The 19939-nt window shown below is 35.9% G+C and overlaps 2 protein-coding genes across 6 annotated transcripts; both read right to left on the bottom strand.

Annotated features, from left to right (window-relative positions):
- Window positions 1-5798: 5798 nt before the first annotated feature.
- Window positions 5799-12186, bottom strand: LOC145586067 (meiotic drive suppressor JIEYAO-like). Of its 4 annotated transcripts, none has more exons than XR_014100788.1 (7): window positions 11956-12185; window positions 11180-11388; window positions 11006-11087; window positions 10542-10914; window positions 8297-8379; window positions 6610-6847; window positions 5799-6253 (listed from the first exon to the last, which is right to left on the bottom strand). XR_014100788.1 is itself a non-coding variant. In XM_081642786.1 (7 exons), the coding sequence occupies exons 1-4, from the start codon at window positions 11977-11979 to the stop codon at window positions 10870-10872; spliced, it is 234 nt and encodes a 77-aa protein (XP_081498912.1). In that variant the 5' UTR covers window positions 11980-12186; the 3' UTR covers window positions 5799-6253; window positions 6610-6847; window positions 8297-8379; window positions 10542-10869. The 4 variants fall into 4 exon arrangements, 1 of the variants encoding a protein (XP_081498912.1); XR_014100789.1 differs by having other exon boundaries at window positions 11180-11252; window positions 11956-12183; XR_014100790.1 differs by having other exon boundaries at window positions 11180-11221; window positions 11956-12182.
- Window positions 12187-12859: 673 nt separating this feature from the next.
- LOC145584654 (protein LONG AFTER FAR-RED 3-like) lies at window positions 12860-19864 on the bottom strand. Of its 2 annotated transcripts, none has more exons than XM_081641468.1 (15): window positions 19785-19864; window positions 19431-19579; window positions 19235-19336; window positions 18497-18569; window positions 17165-17271; window positions 16955-17078; window positions 16515-16709; window positions 16030-16124; window positions 15802-15909; window positions 15542-15637; window positions 15347-15445; window positions 15152-15226; window positions 14824-14955; window positions 14605-14720; window positions 12860-13731 (listed from the first exon to the last, which is right to left on the bottom strand). In XM_081641468.1, the coding sequence occupies exons 1-15, from the start codon at window positions 19858-19860 to the stop codon at window positions 13542-13544; spliced, it is 1737 nt and encodes a 578-aa protein (XP_081497594.1). In that variant the 5' UTR covers window positions 19861-19864; the 3' UTR covers window positions 12860-13541. The 2 variants fall into 2 exon arrangements, with proteins under 2 accessions (XP_081497594.1, XP_081497595.1); XM_081641469.1 differs by having other exon boundaries at window positions 12861-13731; window positions 16030-16115.
- Window positions 19865-19939: the final 75 nt, after the last annotated feature.

The following is a 19939-nucleotide window of genomic DNA, read 5'->3' as shown; positions in this document are numbered from 1 at the left end:
CGAATTCGAATCGAAATAAAACTCGTTGGAGAGTAGTTTTTGCAGATTTTTTTTTTATCATATCTTTTGATCCAGAAGGCCAAATAAGTCATATAATATGCCGTTGAAAATCTCTTGAAGTCTACTTTCCAACCTAATTGGAATCAGATTAAAATCTTTTGTAGATTAAAAGATATGGCCGAAATAGTGGGACGGTGTCAGTTTTGGATAGAGTTTCGTATTTCTTTAATATCTTTTTCGTTATAGCTCGGAATTAATATTATAATATATCATTGGAAAGATAATTTCAAGTTCTATCCAACCATATAAGATTTTAATAAAAATTATGAGGAACGAAAATAATATCTGATCATCTTTGAACATCTTTAAATTCGAATAGAATTAGGACTTAAAAAAGGAAAGTTTTATAAAAAATGGAAGTTTTTATTCAATTTCAAATTCTTTGATTTTATCTTTTCAAAAAGGATAATTAACATCTTTTAGAAACTTATGGAAGTTTCTAATTAATCCTAATTAGTTTAGGAATAGGATTAAACCTTTGAACCCTCCACATGATTATTGGGTCGTAGGTAAAATCCGTTTTGGGTCCAGTTTAGTATTTTGGCCATAACTTCCTCATTATTCATCGGAATTGGGCTTATAATATATCGTTGGAAAGGTCTTTTCAAACCCCATCCAACTACACCATTATTGGACCCTTATCATGGACCAAACTAAACTGTAATGGACGTTTTCATAAATAGAGTATAAGAAGAAATATTTTCAAAAACAGAAACAGAGATATTTTAATAAAATCAACCACATCACTAGACTTTTCACACTTTCACCTCGTTCGATAATCAAATAACGTGAAAGGTATTCATCACTGAGTTTGGTTTTTGGGGAGACATAATTGGGTGTCTACAACTAGCAATGTATTTTCCCAACTCAGCAGGACATTTCCCAGCGAGAAAAAGATTAACCACCCACGTAATAGAGTCCACCAACTCATCTGAAATAGCAACTGCAACACCACTCAAACAATCCATAAGGTGTTGAGCACGCAAGCCGTCTCTACCGCAAGACGTACCTCGCGGAAAACCCCTAATCTAATCCAAAACAACAGCAGGAGTAGCAATAAGGTGCTGATCAACGGGAATATCCGGCAAGATAAGAGCCGTAAAGGAAGGGTGCTTAGCTTGCAAATCTGCAAGAGTAGCATCATTGTAAGGGGCAAGACCAGAAGACGAAAGAACCCTAACCGCAGCCGTGTAATGTCCGTCTGAAATCTTTCTCTTACACTGCTTAATATTACGCTCGGACAAATTATGGTCCTCATCGGCATCCAACAAAGGTGGAGACACATCAGCGAACGTGTCTCGCACAAGCTGCACAGAACCACCAGGCTCACACCAAGAACGAATAGCAGCGGTGATACTCTCTTCCTGCCGCTTGCTGTCGCCTGACACCCGAAGAACGCTCTCGACTACTCCTCGGAGAAAAAGTTTTAAGGACATAGAGAGGCAACACAAGCAATTGAACCCAACAAGAGATGTCATTAGGCTTGCCAATCACCTTATTAAGGGCCCCTTTGAGAACTTGAGAAAAACCCAAGCGACACTTAGGAGGGATAGATTTCATCGAATGAAACCTCTTAGATAGCAAACTATCAAGAAGAGCAACATCAAAAGAAAAATGAGGCTCAAGAGGCACACTAGGAGATACCACCAAAGGATCCTGCGGTTTAGGAAAATCGTAAAGAACAAACCGAACAACACCATCTCCCAAGTCAGGAGGGGCCACAAAATCATCCGAACCAGGACCATGTCGACACTTCGTACGAAGAGTATGCGTCTTGAAACACTCACCATAAAGCCAAATGCCCATACGACGGGAGGTCGCCTCAACCTCCAAGGAAATAGCCAAATCCGAAGTAAGAGAGTGTCGGGTCATATCCCGCGCATTTACACAACAATGACGGTCACGAAGATGAGTGATCAAAGAGGTTTTAGTGAGCCCATTACCCCTACCATCTTGACACCCATTAAGACCCACGAACGGGCAACGAAAGAGAACTGTAGGAGGCATAACATCCACCGCAAATTGCCACAAGAGAACCGCAATACAACACAACTCAAACGTCCCAAAACTGCACCCAAAACAGCACCAATTACATACCAAAATAGCACCAATTGCACACTATAACTGCACCAAAAACAGCACCAAAACCACACCAAAAACAGCACCAAAACCACACCAAAACTGCACCCAAAACAACACTAATTGCACTCCAAAACTACAGCAAAAACACCCCAAAACAACCCGCAAAACTGACCCAATAGTAGCCTGAAATTCGCACCCAAAACGACCAGAAAATGCAGCAGAATATCCCCCAAAAACTGCAGCAATGAAGCTCCAAAATCACGCTTAAAAACAGGGCAGATCATGCCTAAAAAATGCTTTAAAAAACAACCAGAATACGCCTGAAAAAAGCCTGAAAACAGCCCCAAAAACGCTTGGAAAACCTGCCTAAACCTACGCCGGAGAAGCTGCCTGAAAGCCACCTGAATAACCGCCTACAAGACTACACAAATGAAGCCCGATTCCATCGGATTATCACCCAAAAACTGCATGAAAATAGCGCTCAAAGGAATTGAATTTCGCCTGAGTAGATTGCACACAAACTAAGAACCTTGCCCCTAACCTAAACCCACCCAAGGCCGCCGGAAAGTTGAAGGAAAATGAAGTGAAAGTCGTTGACGTGGAAGCTGTTGATGTTCTCTACCCTAATCGCCCTAAATGGGAGGTTTTTGAAAGTTTTTATTATTATTATTATTATTACTATTATTATTATTATCTCAAAAACAAAAGCCATACAACCTACAATAAATTAGTAGGAAGCCGAGATACAATCTGGGCCCCCACTCCTCTAGCTATTGCAAATCCTACCCTAGTGAAGATATGAGCTGCAGCACGAGCCCCAATGTCTTGCGTCGTCGTGAACCTTTGAATCCGCTTCAGTAACGCAACAACCTCTTTCTCTAATTCCCCAAGCGAAGAAAAGGAGAAGGGAATGAAACCATATCCAATCGCCTGACATCGAGCTTCATACTTAACCCGCTTCCGATGAGCTGCATCAGCCACAACCCGCCTAGGAATGAAGTCAGATAGCCCTGACTGTGTCAAAGGAGAAGACCCTGTCAAATCAACACAGACATCGCGACCACGATCCCATGAATAAAGTAACACATCCGCGGGTCTGAGGGCCTCGTCGTTCCCTCCGGCCAACCCAATGTCAACCTCTTTTCTCCCTGAAATCCCAGAACGAAAGCAAACATCAACAAGGGTATCCCGAACAACATTATGCCGATGTTTAATACCCACAATACCAGCACAAGACACTGCGTGATCACCAAAAATATCTCCAGCAAAAACCCTCGAACAAGCAGAGCACAACGTCGAGATAGAGAACAATGGTACACCCAACCGATAGGACAACACACAGCGATAAGTCTTGGCGTTCATCGTCTGACCCAACCCTGAAATAGGAACCGCCCGAAGCCAATCAGAGGTGTGATCACCTTGCTGTGATTTCCATAATGCTGATTGTCGAGGAGTTAAAGAATAAGCAGATTCTGCAGAAGCGGTAACCTTTGTGAAATATATATCTGCCAATTTCTTCATGAGTTTAGGGGCAGCGACCTCACTAGGATTACTCAAAATGTCAGACTCCACTGTTCCATTAAACAGACTCAACGCATCCTCAAAGGCTCGTCCAAGACCAACAATGCCAGCATGCCGAAGAAGTTGTGTCTGCAACCCAGCAGACTGTAACCGAGAAGCAAGAAAAGCATAGTGACGAACATCACCTGCAGAATAAACACGAAGCCCTCCAAACGCAAATGGTAAGGTGGCAAGTCGCCACTGCCAATCACCAAACCCCGGCCCCGAAGCAGTAACAATACGCTCCATGGAAGATCGAAGAGCTACATTAAAAGTGCGCTGAGCCACCTCAAAAGTACTAGGAGGACAAGTACGCAATGCAAAGTAGAGTTTTGAAACTCCAGTACATGCCCTAAGTAACAACAGCTCACACTGAGGATCATCGAGCATAGCGACCTTATCCATAAGGGCAATGGTCTTGGTCACCCTCTGCATCACAAGCTCACCACTAAAACCAGAATCGGAACTAGCGGGACCTCCAAGCAACCTAACACCACGCAAAGGTCGAGCAATATTAGGTGGAAAGACACCCACCAGCCTGCTTCGAGGGTCTTCTATAGGCCAGAAAACTTCAGTTTTTTCCACATTAAGACATAACCCAGAACGAGGTCCTTCCTCCATAATCAACTGCAGAACTTGCCCCACCACCAAAGTAAAACATTAATATTGATTAAAATTAAAAGTAGAATATTGAAATAATTAAAATAAGTTCACAACAGAAAAAATAAGTTCACATCAGATTAGATCAGAAAAAATAACAGATCAGATCAGATCAGAAAAAAATAAGTTCAGATCAGATCAAAAAATATAAGTTCAGATCAGATTAGAAAATATAAGTTCAGATCAGACCAGATCAGATTATATCAGATCAGACCAAATCAGATCAGATTAGCAAATATAAGACAAACTAAACAAGGCCTTAGTCAAGTATGTCAAATCCTCAATACGTTGCACGCTTAATGAAATGGATATGACTATTTTTCTCGAAATATAAACACCTACCTCCATTAATAGTTATTTGCAACTTTAGAGTATTATTTGTGAGATATAAAATATTCCAAAGTTGCAGATAACCATTAGGGGTGTCCATAATTCGAATAAAAACCGAAATCCAATCCAATTCAAACTGAATTATCAATTCGGATCGGATCCGAACTTTAAATCGGATCGGATTGAGATTTTTTTAAAATTCGGATCGAATTGGATTCGGATCCAATTAAAACCGGAAACCGAAATTTAGATATCAACATGTATAATATGGACTGCAGTGGTTTATAATTGGGCCTTTAATATCAAGATTTATGCAAAATATCCATTGCTGAGCCTGAAACAGTTGAGATTTTAGACGACTAAGCTTCTGCCTTGATTAAAGAATGCTGGTGGCCTGCCTTTTGTTCTGTTTGCTGCTTTCTTCTTAGGTTGCTGCTGCCTGCTCTCTTTATAAGTTGATGTTGCCTACTATTTTAAGTTGATGCCTCCTACTGCCTTCTATTGGAAGTTGCTGAAGTCTTGAACAAAAAGTTGCTGCTACTTATTTTGAACAAAAATGCTGCTACTTAATTGTTGTAAACTTGTAATGAACTCTTAGTGTTGCCTTTTAGTTGTACTATATATTTTGAACAATTTAATTAGACTTGATGTTGAACAATTTATGTTAATCATGACTACCATTTTATATTATTGTACTAGTTTATTAGACATTATAAATCAACGTATTTTAATTCGGATTTTCGGATCGGATCCAAAACAACCGAGTTTTAATTCGGATTGGATTAGAAGAGTAATTCGGATCGGATCGGATTGAAAAATTGAAAAACCAAATTATAATTCGGATCGGATTGGATTTGGCCTAAATCCAAACCGAAAACCGAATGGACACCCCTAATAACCATATTGCGCCCTCAGATTTTAGCACATTACACTAATCTTGTAATTAGTGTGAATTACTTTGAACATCAATACAAAGAATACAAACACTTGCTAAAAAATGTCTATCATTAACTAATTATTAAAAATGTACTTGGTTAATAATTAAACTAATAATTACAGCAAATAATTCACAAGTTAAACTAATAATTACAGCATTACTTCATGTGTTAAAAAACCATAACCTTTCAAAGGAATCCTAAATTGATTTAACACAAGTAGGACCCCAAGCCATTATGGGTAGAATGATTGTTAAACATCGTCAGATTGCATTACAAAGGAACACAATGAAACTACTCCAAATAGATTATAACCAAATATAGGCAAGGCTATTAAAATGTTGTTGGTTATTATTAAGACTGAAGCTAGATAAGTAAGATAAGGGCTCCAAGAACATCCATGGCCTTGTAAACTTTTTCGGACATTCGTATTGTACCTACTTGATACTCCTCTTAGCAAACCACATAAGAGGAGCACATACTTTTGCTAGCGCTAAAACATTGTGCGATGATGGCTTCACTTGTGGGGTTCCCCATAGATGATTCTCCATAGGAGTAAGGATGTGAAGTGTACGATATTGAAAATGTAACAAGGACGGAGACCCGGAAGTACCTATCACAGGCTTCTGCAACAAATAATTAATTAATGCAGCATCAACATACAATACATACAAAACTATAATGTAAATTTAATGATTGTAGTGAAGTAGTTTGCACTAAACTTCCACGCATTAAATTTGAAAAACTAGCAAAGCTATTCAAAAGCATCCCGAAAAGATGCCATTTAGATAACCACGAGTAAAACCAACAAGAATAACAAGTGTATAACATGCTTTGCAAGAAAAATTCAAGAAACGAAAATAACCAAAAACAGTTGAGTTACTTTTTTGAAATCACTATCAAATATTGCAATGCGGTCAAAGTTTAGTCAAAGTGAGTCAACACGTTTTAGCTAATTTTAGTAAAAAGTTGGAATATTTACCTCAATGAAAGAACATAATATTGGACCAAATCGCGTGGCTCCACATGATATTTTTGCTCTGGCAGCACTGTATGACATGAAAAGCCCTTCTACCACTTGACAAAACTCAACAGAGTATTATTCTATAAAAATCTTAGTTCAATTGTCATCAAAACTACATACCTTTAGCCTCTGACGTGAGCTTGGGCAGCAAACTTTTTTTTTTTTTTTTTTTTTTGAGGAAATCTTGGGCAGCAAACTTCATCAATCGAAATAAGTAATATATTAAGATGTAAATTATACCGAGATGCTTCTATCAGAATTTAACAAAATTAACTACAAGGAGATGCTTCCATTTAAAATAAAAATGAAAAAAAGGAGATGCTAAACAACTCAGTCATAAAATAAACAAAAGAATAAAATTGCAAACTAATTCTGAACAGTTGATCTCTTCTAATTAGCAACACATCAAATCGACCACTCAAAACTCCATATTAACCTTTCACTATACATTGTCATGCAATAAATATGAAACGAAAGTAATTAGCAATTATACTTTTCCCATATTATAATCCCCATATATATCGACACACACCAAACTACCAAATACTAAAATACAAGGCTCGATCAATCAAATGCTATTATCTTCATGATTCAAACTAAGGCTACTACGTTCATTTACTTCTATATGATTGAGCAAGCCCCTCGTATGTCAATATCATCCTTTTGGGCAAAATAGGGCAGTTAACAAGTGCACTATAATTAGCCATGTCCATGGAGCTCTTTTGCATTGGTCTTATGCCACAACTTTAGTTTATGGTAGCATTAATGAGAGAAAATATGTAAGCAAATATTTTTACAGGTACAAATGTCCGTACACGATTTTTAAGAGGTCAAAAAGGAGGTGATTAACATTAATTAGGGCAAATAAGTTTAGAGGATATAATTGTCCAAACACTATTCGTAAGAGTTATTTCAAACTATAAAAGGTAGGGAAGTGACACAAGGCTATCACAATAATTAAAAAAAAAAAATTGAAATGAAATAAAATAAAATAAATGAAAATGGCCATAATCAAAATGTAATATGGTTATGCCCACTCCTCAAAGTATGGAAAACAAAGTCACTTTGATCAAATTTGATTCAGGTCATATCCAAGAGTTTCAGCCATCCAGTTGAGTCTTTTAACAATCAAACAGTATACTATAAGTCATTAAGTCATTGAAATTGATAACTGAATCAGGGCAGCGAGTCTGTGTCAGGTAACTACAGATACATTTCAAGTTTGGGTGAGATGATCCAGAACCCAAAACTCAAATTATCCGCTCATACACCAGCTCTCAAGATTTAACTGCACTGCAATTATTCGACAATGTTCTGTTCATTTTATATCTCTAATGAAATTGCTTGTCAACTCAAGGATTTCATCATGCCATAACCTACTCAAATTATTGGGCATAATTTCAGAAGTACTTCTCAATTCCTATGCTAGCACTTCAGTTAAAAGGGGAGAATGCAAATTGTATGTATAGACTACACAAACTTTGTCATGTATCTTTCAATGACAAGATATTCCTGTGACCATTTTTGCCAAAATTAAGGGTTACACTAGCACAAACAAACTACTCAGACAACCAAATAGGAGTAAAAAACAGATTGCTCAAACAAATGTTAGTGCATATGTAATATAGCATCAAACTCTCTTTACCACAGTATGTTGGCACCACTGGGCTTCAAGACATTCAAAAGATCATATGTAATGTGAAATGGCAGCTCATACATCGGTACACTCTGGAAAGAGATGGAAAATAAATGTCAATAAAAATAAAAAATAAAAAAATGCAAAGGGAAAAAGGGAGAAAAACAAAACAGAAATAAAGGTAAGAGACGGTGAATGGCTTCCACATTACAGGTAGACATTTGATACTTATCCATGTAGACGTTAAAGGTATTATCCATGTAATTATACATGTGGTGCCTAGTCATAAATCTCATTGTGACATAAGAGTGACATGTCGTCAACATCTTTTCTTTTTTGAGATTTAATAATATTATAAATTTTTCATGTAAAATCTTCGATTAAAAGCAAAATTATAAGATGAGGGTGTATCATTTAAGAAGACTTGATCATGTAAAACGGAGACCAAGTACCACATCGATAAGGAGGCTTGAAGAGTGGCAAAGAGAGAAGAAGGTGAGAAATAGAAGAAGACAAAAGCAAGTTTGGATGAGGGTGGTTGAAAGCGGTAAATGTCAAAGAAGAATGGAGAAAGGATCTATGTATATGACTCATGCGATAATGTGTGTATGACCCTAATATATATTGGGATTAAGGCATTGTTGTTGTAACATCTTTGATAAGATACTAAGTTTGCTATGTTACTCGGACTTGGCTAAAAGACCACCAAACTTGTGTCAGTCACACAACACGACACGGATTCGGACACCCACGAAATTCGTGTGTTGGATTCGGTACGAACCCTAGACCTACGAAATTCTATGCCATAGTTATGAAAGAAGAAAGGAATGCTTTACCATTTCTTGTTTCTCTCTCTCTTACTACTCTTTCTATTCACGTGACTTTTAAAAACATAAAAATTTCCTATGATGCCTAGTAGGCTAGTAGTGTGGTTGACAGCTTGTACTGTTTTCCTCTTATTTTTTTTTTTTTAAATTGAGTTGTTAGCCACAATTTCCTTTTCAATCTCATTTTTCTTTTCCTTCGGCCACATGATAGATCTTCTCAACTCTTTTAATTCTTTTTTTCACACAAATTTACAGTATATGTTGGCTCTTTTTTTAGTCAAGTAGGCTTTTACATTGGTTTTTATAACTACTTGGCTTTAGCACTTACTTAACAATTTTAATAATAGCAAGGGTTCTCTGCTAAATATTTATCTTGGATTTAAATGTCATTAAAAAACTCTGTTTACCGCTATTGTATTCACTAAATATTTTATCATACGTCATATAATTATACTTCCTCGGTTTTTTTTTTCTTTGTTGTTGTTGTTGTTGTTGTGATACTTTGACAAAAATGTGTGAGCTTTTTAATTAATGTGCCACAACTAAAAAATCGGAGGAAGTATGAAAACTCAAGCCACCGGTCAGAAATTTTCCCGAATTACATATCTTAATCAAACTTCCCTCCCTAATCATGTGTTCATCTCTTCTCATATATACTAGTTCCTAACTTGCTAATATGCCATACAATAAGGAGGCATATACTAATGGTGGCACCTTAGATGATTGGTGGTGGCATATTAATCATGGTGATTCCTCATATGACTGATAGTATACTACATTACTACTTCCTCCTTTTTTTTTTTTTTTTTTTTTTTTTTTTTTTTTTTTTGCAACAAATGAAATTTTGGAGATTTACAATTATTTGCAACAAATGTTTGATTTCCTCATATGTTAAGATTAGGCCTAAGAAAAACCTGCTATACCCCTACCTTTAAACATAAACATAGGTTAGTGATAATAATCTAACTTACTAAAAAACCAAACTAAATCTAACTTACTAAGATCTAAGTAATTACTAACACCAACAACCACCACCAAACTATTCTTCCAACAGCCACCACCTTCACCAACCTGACCAGCAAACCCTTACGCTTACCTTCACCTATGCTGCCACCCCCTTCTCCACTCCCATCAACCCCACCAGCAAACCACCACCCTTGCTGCCATCAATCACCATTGCAACCACTAAAACCCGCAGAAACTACCACTGCTTAAAACCACACATAGCACTGAAAACAACCTCAAAACAATATAACATCAAGTAGCTTATAGCAAATGATTGAAGGAGGCTTTAAACATAAAAAACAACAATGTGCTTTAGGCTTAAGGGTAATTAGTTAAGTTTGCAAACCAAACAAAAGTAAAATCAAGGATGTAAAAGAAAGAAGATATAAAGAAGATAAATACGAAATACTGAGAAGGTGTACCTCAACCCTTGAGTAACAATAGCGCTCAATGACACCTTTAGTCATCAACATAGTTTTGACCACATACCATGCTATCGTCAAATTCTTCACCACCCTCTCCATTTCCATTTACAATTGGAACTTATCGCAAATTACGCGAGTGCCATAACATATCTCATGCAGGTATGATGCATTTCTTAACCCCCGACATATGTGTTGCCCAACTGGGGTAGTCTCTAGGTCCCCCTCAGCAGACGAGACCATGAGCTTATCCCAAGCAACAAACAATAATACAGCATATTTTTGGGCAGAACCACGATTTATCAAAGCAATGCAAAGATACTTGACTTTATGATTGTGACGCCAGCAGTCTGATAGTATCAATGGGTTCTTTCTGCCAAGCATAGGACTAAGTCAAAGCAGGAACTTTATTTTCAAGAGTGGTAAGTAAAAGACTGGAAAGAACAATAAAAGTAGATGATCACCAATTCTGGTAAGCAGAAAAAGTAGAAAAGCTTGGGGATGGATTTTTCATCAGTGCAACCTTGTTCAAAATATTTATGCTTACTGTGACATTGAAAACACAAACCCAAGAGTAAACCTCCTAAAAGTCAAATAAAAAACCATGAAACAGGAAGGTTTGGGAATGAGGCACGCACCTGAATGCATCTACCGCATTCCAAAGTGGGGTTCCAAAACCACTAAAAGAAAGATCAGCGTCAGCTCCATGATCTAAAAGAACCTAAGTCATGCCATAATATAATTGCAAATTTATATCCACATCGAGTCCAGATTCAAGCAGTGCAGTAGCACAAGCAGCAGCAGAATGCTGGCAGATCAACTGGAAAACCTTAACTGGAGAATATTTCTGCACCAACTCACGGTTGGCTATCAGGAAAGGTCAAATCTTTCTTTAAAATAAATGAAAATTAATAATTATAGAATATTCCTCAATGAAAATACTCATATAATATTCCTGTTCTCACAAGACCCATTCATCAAATTTTACTACTTCATTACACTTCTAATATAAAGGTCAAATCTTTCTTTGAAATAAATGAAAATTATTAATTATAAATTTTACAACTTCATTACACTTCTAATTTCATAGTTCAAATTGTTCAATCGTAAGATTAAAGGGTTGGGCAATATATTAGCAACCAAATATGATTCAATTATCTCGAAAAATACATAATTTTAGGGATATTTTGATTCAATAATCAAATTAGGCTCATAATTTTCTTTTCTTTTGGTTATGATGTTTCATAATCTTAGAGTTTAGAACCAATAGTTGAGATTTTAGAACCCTACACTTAATGCACTGACAATTAAATTAGATTAGATCAAAGATAAACCCTGGATTGTGAAATTGTTGATGATAACAAAAACAAACTTCTTACCCTATAGATGATAACAAAAACAAACAACTTCTTACCCTATAATCTTCTTCTTCTTCCATGGAGGATACAAGTATTAGAAGGCGCCGTGCGATTCAACTGAGAACGTGAAATGCGCTTCATTGGAGAACGTTAGAGCATTCCGCAAAAAAATGCTCATGGGCAAAACTTTGGGTGAAATTAAAACAAAAATGACTTACATCAACGAGCAATTAAAAAATGCTCAAAGAAAATTGCTCATGGGATCAGCATTTTTAAAGATGAATAGTAACCAGGTAGGTTCCACAAATTAAGTAAAAAAAAAGAATTAAAAATAATATAGTAGAGAGAAATATAAGATGGTATTAGTAAAAGTAAGAGAGAAAATTTAGAACAAAGAGAATGATGAAAAAAAAAAAAATTATCATTGGTGGGATAAAAATATGATCACAAAAATGCTCATGAGTTGGAAGGGAGAATGACAAAATTAATTTTTGCTCATTGTTGATAGTGCTCTTAAGTGAGCTTAAATAGATAACTGAGAGAGAGGCAGGGTTGGAGGCATTGAAGCCCGTAAAAGCCTTGACCCGGCACAGATATTAATGGGTTAGATCGGTCTAATAAATAAATGGGACGAGTCTTAATACGATCATTCAATTATAGGGCAGGATGGGTCTTCTAAGAATTTAAAATAACGCGTCTTAAAAAGTACTAGTATTAGTTTTCCTTCGTCTTTCCATTTCTTAAATACTATTTTCACACAGCAAAACTTTATCAATTATTTGCAAGTTTTGTTGGATTTTTTTATTTATTTTGAAAACGACTTAAATCACATTAATTAAACAAAGTTTACAACAAGCAAAGTTTACTTATGTAAAGTAACATAAGTTACTATAGGCATAAGAAGCCCTTACACAACACCAACTAAGGTCATTAACGACATTTACCATTAAGCTATTATAACGAGTGCGAACAACACAAATAAGACTTACCAGCTTACATTTAAACATGCGATAAGAGGAATAAAAATTAAAATTAAATCTAATTACGAAAGCATAATTAAAAAAAAAAAAAAAAGAAATAAAATACCTCTATGAATTAATGTAAGAAGCTCAAGAGCAATTTATGGAAGAATCCATGGAATTACCCATGAGAACCTATGACTAAAGGAAAACAAAAACGAACAAAAATAATAATAAAAGACATAAGGAGAAAATAAGTCTCCTAGAGTATTCATAGCTCCCTAAATTCTAAGCTAAGGAAATTACAAAAGATAATAGAAAAATAAAATAATCAAAGATAAGCTACATTATTATTGGATGATGGGCGATGATCTGGCAAGACCACTTGACAAAGATGACCAATCGACCCAAGAACCAAGACTCAACGAGTAGCCATTGATGCATATAAAAGTGATAGGTCATGGGGCTTCAATAAGCATCGAAGTAGCAGCGAGCTATAGCTCACCATCAAGTGAAGGCAGGTAGGAGCGAGCTATAGAAAAATTGTCAATTGCCATATACTTATTTTTTTTCTATCATTTTGCTTCCACTTGCACTCCAACCCAACAAAAGTAATCATAAACACTAAAATAGAAATATACTCAATAGAATTATTTATTTTACCAGACATGTCAAAAATATAATCACACAACATTCTTTGAAGAATAGGCTTGAATTCCACCAACATATGTAGCCTCTACAGAAGTAAATGCTTCAGCTATAAATTTCTCCCATGAGTTTGTGGACAATACAACAAAATCTGCCCATTTTCCTGGAGATATTGACCCTATTTCTTTGTCAAGAAAACACGCACGAGCTGCTGAAATCGTGTGCCTGCATGAAGAAAATTTTGCGATGTTTAAGAGTTGTTTTTATTGGTTTATGAAAATAAAATGCACAAGCACAAGCTGGAGTGAAGGATTAAGACCAAAATCTCATAGAGACTTGTACATGTAGTATAGACTCCCTTCTCTTGCCAAAATTTCCTTTGGTAGATTTTAAGAAGCTAACAATTTTCTATAATGACATCATAGAATTATATGCGATTAGTTAGCTAATTGTAGGAAAAATAATGTTTATTTACTTATTGTTACTATACTTAACAGGCAAGTTTCTATTTCAGTAAATTCCTTTCTAATACAAATTACTAATGATTATACTCGTAACTGCATAACATGACATGAGCTACATCTAGAATATACACTTCCTCTACCCCTGTTTAATTTTACACGTGTAGATGACAAACTTAATAATAATGAGAACACACCATAAGTTTTGTGTGTGTGCCGTGTGTGTGTGGAGTGACCATTCACACCGAAAGACATTCATTCCTCCTAGGCTAAGCCTATATCAGGTCGTCTAGTATGTTGACTACGCCCCTGCAATACGAATATATGATTGTGAGAGGAATAAGGCAAGAGAAAGCCTCATTATATAACCTTGCCGGGAAATTGAATGTGGGACACTGGGACTTCAAGGTAAGAGAGTGACAAGCCAAGCAAAGCTGACATACTATAACCCTAATACTTTAATAGTGTTTCTGGAGTCACTAACAGAAGAAACTCTATGAGGTTTTCCGTAAGCAGGTCTACAGAATGATTCTTGAATGATTTTAGTATTCAGATATGACAAACTTAAAAAACCTCTCACTGGAAACATCAATCATAGGGGATCTACAGAAATGTCAAGACAAAAGATGAGCCTTACGCATCAAGTGCATCATTGAGTGAGAGGGATTCAGATGGAATCCATGATGTTTCCCACATTGGTGGAATCCTTTTTACTGCTGTCCTAATGTTGTTCAAGGAATCAATGTCTGCAACCTAATACATTGTCAGGAAAATACAGATATTAGAAGTTGGAAACGTGCAAAAAAAAAAAAAAAACAAAACAAAAGATAGTAATGGCAAGAAGTTTAGTTCGCACAGGCCAATCAGATCCAAAAGCTAGCAGTGAGTGACTTGTTAGAAGTGAATGAAAGAGATAAGATCCATGTTCAGCCCGTTGCTTCCCCAATTTTCTTTCTACAGAAATAGCATCATCAAGAAGGTGCACAGGCTGCCAAAATTTAACAGAAATTTCAGAATTTCTGAACAATCTTTTAACATTGATGTGATGCAAAACATTTACATCATTGGTGAACAAATTGTCTTCTCTTGAAGTGGTATCACAAGAGATGAAACATCATGCATGTAGTAAAGCCAATCAAAAAGTAGTATATGAGAAAATGCAAAGAACAATGTCCCAATCAAACCTGTACTGAAGCAACTACTTCTTGTTTACCAAATCGAGCCGCTGAACCAGGTGCCAAATGCTGAGCATGTTCAATCTAAAATAACATGACCACGAACTTGTGACAGTAATAAATAAGATTTAAACATGCAACAATGTACGGTGGTCTCATCATAATTGCAGGCCACTTAGCTGATAACAACGAAAATTTACTTACCCTAAATCTTCGGTCCCTTTCTCCATTCTCAGAAGCAACTGAGTCATACACATCCAAGATTAAGTCGTTCGCCTTATCGCCAATAGCATGAATGGCGACCTGGTATAGTCATGAAAAGCGCTTATAGAATTTTATCCTATCCTGACAGCTTGAGAGATACTATTGAGTAAAATAGATGTAGTGTCAAGGGACCACCTGCAGCCCAGATTTGTCAGAAAGTGCAGTCATGTTGAGCAGATCGTCAAGGTCCATCACTTGAAAGCCTGAACTCTCAGGATCATCAGCATATGGCTGAATAGGAAAATCAAGAGTGCACAGTTAGTTCATCATAATTACAACTTTCATTCCAAGCATTACAAGAATTGACAAAATCTGGTACATAAGCATTCATTAACATCAAAATGACCAATCTAAATAAATAACCATGGAGTAGATATTAGCTCGTGCATGCTAACCTCATAAAAGAGGGCACTGTTAGACCCCAACGATCCATCTAAGAAAGCCTTGACACCACCAAGGTAAAGCCACTTGCTAACCATACGACCTGACTTCTGCACAAGATCCTGATTAAGCAGTATATGTAAGCCCATAGTAAATTAAAACATAGATTGACTGGATACCTTCAGAAAAAAAATAAGAAAAAACCAAATAAATTAACTTAATAATAGTACAGTAGTACATACAGATACACGTGACCAGGTATCAAGGGGGAAAAACAGACAAACTCTGATCATCATATTTCCAGAAGCATTTGCCCAGTTGTAGACATCTGCCAAACCTTATGAAGGGGAAAATTCAATTTAAACATTCAGAAAGAAAAAAAAAAAGTTAAAAAATTATTTGATTGCTATAATAACTAACATATGGTCAGTTCAACAAGTAAATTATCAAACTAAAAAAAGAATTCCATGAACTGCATTCCTCTTGTAGGGATTTTAACTAATCACTTGGCCATTGGACTAAAAGCTCTGTCCAGAGGAAACACAATTTGTGCAGATGATATCAAAACGATTATTCAAATAGCATACAGAAAACGGATACAATATGAGAATAGCATGTAAATAACCAAGAAATATCTCAAGACAGAGAAAACAATATAACTACATTACAAAAGGAAAAAACTTTTGGAAATAGAGCACATATAAGCATAATTTGTGTACTTAATAACCTGTAAAATCTTGCCATGGTAAATCTGATGAAGAACCAGGAACATATCTTCCCATATCAACCACTGTTGTTACACCTTTGGTCAAAGCATAATAGCTGGCCTTTAATAATGCTTCCCTCCTTTCATCAATGGTGGGTTCTGGGACACTTGGAAGAATAAGCTGTCTTGCAGCATCTATCAGCAATCCAGTAGGCTCTAATAGAAGAATGAGACAAGGGAATAAGTGCATATATCACTGTATAAAATAGTCACCATTACTCAGTATTTAGAATAATATTGAACACCACAATATACCATGAAAAGACACCAAAGAACTTCTGAAGCTTATATTTGCATACATAGAGGTACTCCCCCCCCCCCCCCCTCCCCGCCCTCCCTCGGGCGGCTATTCTCTGGGAAAAGATGCATCGACATATACAAGTGATATAACTGATATTTACCTCCATCTGCAGTTCTGATTAATGTGCCCCCAGGTGGATCTTTGGTTTCTCGAGTGATTCCAGCCATCTTGATTGCCAGTGAATTAGCCAAACCCATATGACCATCCATCCGTGATAGCCAAACCTGCAAGATAGTGTAGCATAAGCATTTAAGATGCTTCAAAGTATCAAGCTGCAAAAATCATGTCAAATTTGAAGTTTTGACTTTACAGGATTTTGAGGACTTATATCATCAATCCAATTTGCCATTGGCAGTTCTCCTCCCCAAAGGTCATTGTTCCATCCACCACCCAAAATCCAAACACCTTCCTTCTTACCTGCAATGTTTTTTTAAGACAAAAAAAAAAAAAAAAAAAAAAAATTATATTAACTGAGAAGAAAGAGAACAAAAAGAAGGGGCATCTTCCAAAATACATAAAAGTCTAGTTCTTTTTTAATCCTAAGATGTAACCAGTGACATGGGTTCAAAATATGCTCTTAAGGGAATCAGGATATCCAACTATCAAATCTGCCATTTAAAGTAGAACCCACATACTACCATTAGCCTCCCTAGTCTCAACGACCAAAATCCAAGCCTATTTAACCACTGCTGCCTTTGAGAGTGACTGTGTACTTCTCTCAACATGAATGTTTACACACAAGAAAGGGTCTCACAAGATCTCAAGAGATTTTATCATGCTCAGACTCTAAATCTGATGTAGAATTGTTCACATTGAACAAACAACTGGAATCAAAGGAATAACAAGATTATCTGAATGGTGCACCTACTACAGACAAACTAAACTAGACCCAGTAGACTATATAGCCAGCTATGACTTTGGTCTATAAAAAAAGTTTACTTATGGTCACTGAAAGAAGAAAAATGTCGGCAGTTCCTATAGCAGGTAGATAAATCTAAAGCTGGAAAATTCATAAATGAGAGCTTTTCTCTTCCACCAGCAGCTGAAATATGGACTTATATTCATGAGATCTTATTTATTTTGTTTTGGAGCATCTTTATGCAGTGCATAAAAGAAGATTAGAAGCAACAGGTTGTAGAGTCGCAATAGATTGTTCTTGTGCCAGTATTCTTGCCTTCATGGGCTACAGCTGCTCACTAACAGGATCTGTTTTATTGGGTACTATCAAGATAGAATTGCTCTTGTTACTTTTGATCCAGATATGATGTTAGCTAGTACAGTTTCCCATCATATAGATATCATTTTTTGGTCCAAGCATCTATAATTTGCAAAAACATAGCCCTCAAAAATGGAAGAGCAAAGGCGTAGTTGGTTACGACTACAATTTACCCGTTCTTTATTTCACAATACAACTTTCCATTCAAGTGAATTCAAACTGACTGTGCTAATAATCCCTATCCTTTTTCTCTTATAGTTTAATTATCCACAAATATAATCTCTTTAAGTTTTTATAATCTCTTAAATCCAAAGCAAAGCCAGTTTATGATGCATGGGATACCCAAAAATATTTTTCATTCAGCAATTTGTAATACTTAACTGTTCCAACCATTTTATAATATCAAGCTCTTTAAAGCTTACATACTTTTAACAGCGGCTTCAATCTTCATAACAAACTCCTGTTTCGTACTGACACCATGGAGTTCCACTTGAGTCATCTGCTTAACATGAGATAAAAGATATCGAATTTCATTGACAACCAAAAGCATTTCAAATATATAGTTAACAGGTTAGCAGTAATCAGTGTTCAAGATATTAAGAGTTCAAACAGCTTCACTTTTGCATCCTACCAAAATAGCAATGTATTGATAATATTTTCTAACATACTAAAATCTACCTTTTAGCTGTTTTACAAGATATTAAGAGTACTATTATCATAATCTACTTTTCTTAAAAACATATTTTATAAAAGTTTCCTACTTTTATAACACTTGCAATAAATAATACAGTAAAGTAAACTTTAGTCACCAAGACTATATATACATACAGGACTGTTAATATCATTGTGTAAATATTGGAAAAGTCTACCTCAATCTCATTTAATACTTTTTAGTCAAATTCGCTCTCTCATTACTTTTGTAACCCATCATCAATCCTACTATTATCACACACCAAAGTGATCAAACCCTTTTGTCCTTGCTTAAATTCAATTGAGTGAAGTAGTAAATAACTTTTTTTAATCTCAAACGAGTATTACATGCAATAACCCGAGACATCACCCAAACCAATAACTAATTTAAAACCATGAAACCATCAAATTTCGTCTACATCACTGCCTTTACTGTAAAGACGAGTCCACAAGAGTTTCGCTTTTCGGACAAACCTGTAGTCCACCATAAAGCAAGTGCAAATGGGAATCTATAAATCCAGGAACCACAAATTTTCCCTCCAAATTCAATTTCTCCGTTGTACTTCCTTCAAATTCCTTCAATACAGCAACAAAATTAACTAAATTCAAACTATAAAACTATGAAATTCATTTATTGAAAAAAAACTATAATCTTTAATTACAAAAAAACCTGAAGAGATGAATAATTGCCAACACCCAAAAATCGACCATTTTTAATGGCCATGGAATTAGCAAAGGGAAGAGAAGGATCACTGGTGTATATGAATGCATTTGTCACCAACAAATCTGCAACTTCTGCTTCTTTCAATTTCGACCACTCTGAAAAAAAAGTTAACATAATACCAATTTAATTTGAATTTTATAGTAAAATATAATAATTTCTTCATTCTCTTTAAATTGCAATAATGTCATTACATAATACAAGTATTGTTTGTATGATTTTTACGTTGCGATTAAAAGAGAACGGAGTATGACACTATTCGAAGTGTTAAAGAATGGAACGAAATGAAGAAGGGGGACTTACTGGAAAGAGGTTGGAGGAGAAAAATGGAGAGGATGAACACTAAAAGAGACGACAGTAATAGTAGAGTTGTGTTCATTATCCCTCTGATATGGTGAATGGATTAAACAGTTGAATCAATTACATTCGCAGTCAATACAAATACAGTATACAATCTT

The sequence above is a fragment of the Chenopodium album genome, chromosome 16, assembly GCF_948465745.1.
Source record: "Chenopodium album chromosome 16, dcCheAlbu1.1, whole genome shotgun sequence".
In the NCBI taxonomy this organism is placed as follows: domain Eukaryota; kingdom Viridiplantae; phylum Streptophyta; class Magnoliopsida; order Caryophyllales; family Amaranthaceae; genus Chenopodium; species Chenopodium album.
This window is presented reverse-complemented; position numbering and strand designations above follow the sequence as displayed.

Coding starts and splice junctions, on each gene's coding strand:
- LOC145586067 (XM_081642786.1), bottom strand. CDS start 11,979: ATGGAAGAAGAAGAAGATTATAGG. Junction 11,263..11,955: donor AAGAAGAAGAAGATTATAGG/GTAAGAAGTTGT, acceptor GGCATGACTTAG/GTTCTTTTAGATCATGGAGC. Junction 11,088..11,179: donor AATGCGGTAGATGCATTCAG/GTGCGTGCCTCA, acceptor TCAATGTCACAG/TAAGCATAAATATTTTGAAC.
- LOC145584654 (XM_081641468.1), bottom strand. CDS start 19,860: ATGAACACAACTCTACTATTACTGTCGTCTCTTTTAGTGTTCATCCTC. Junction 17,272..18,496: donor GATTGAAGCCGCTGTTAAAA/GTATGTAAGCTT, acceptor AAAACATTGCAG/GTAAGAAGGAAGGTGTTTGG. Junction 16,125..16,514: donor ACCATGGCAAGATTTTACAG/GTTATTAAGTAC, acceptor CCCCTTCATAAG/GTTTGGCAGATGTCTACAAC.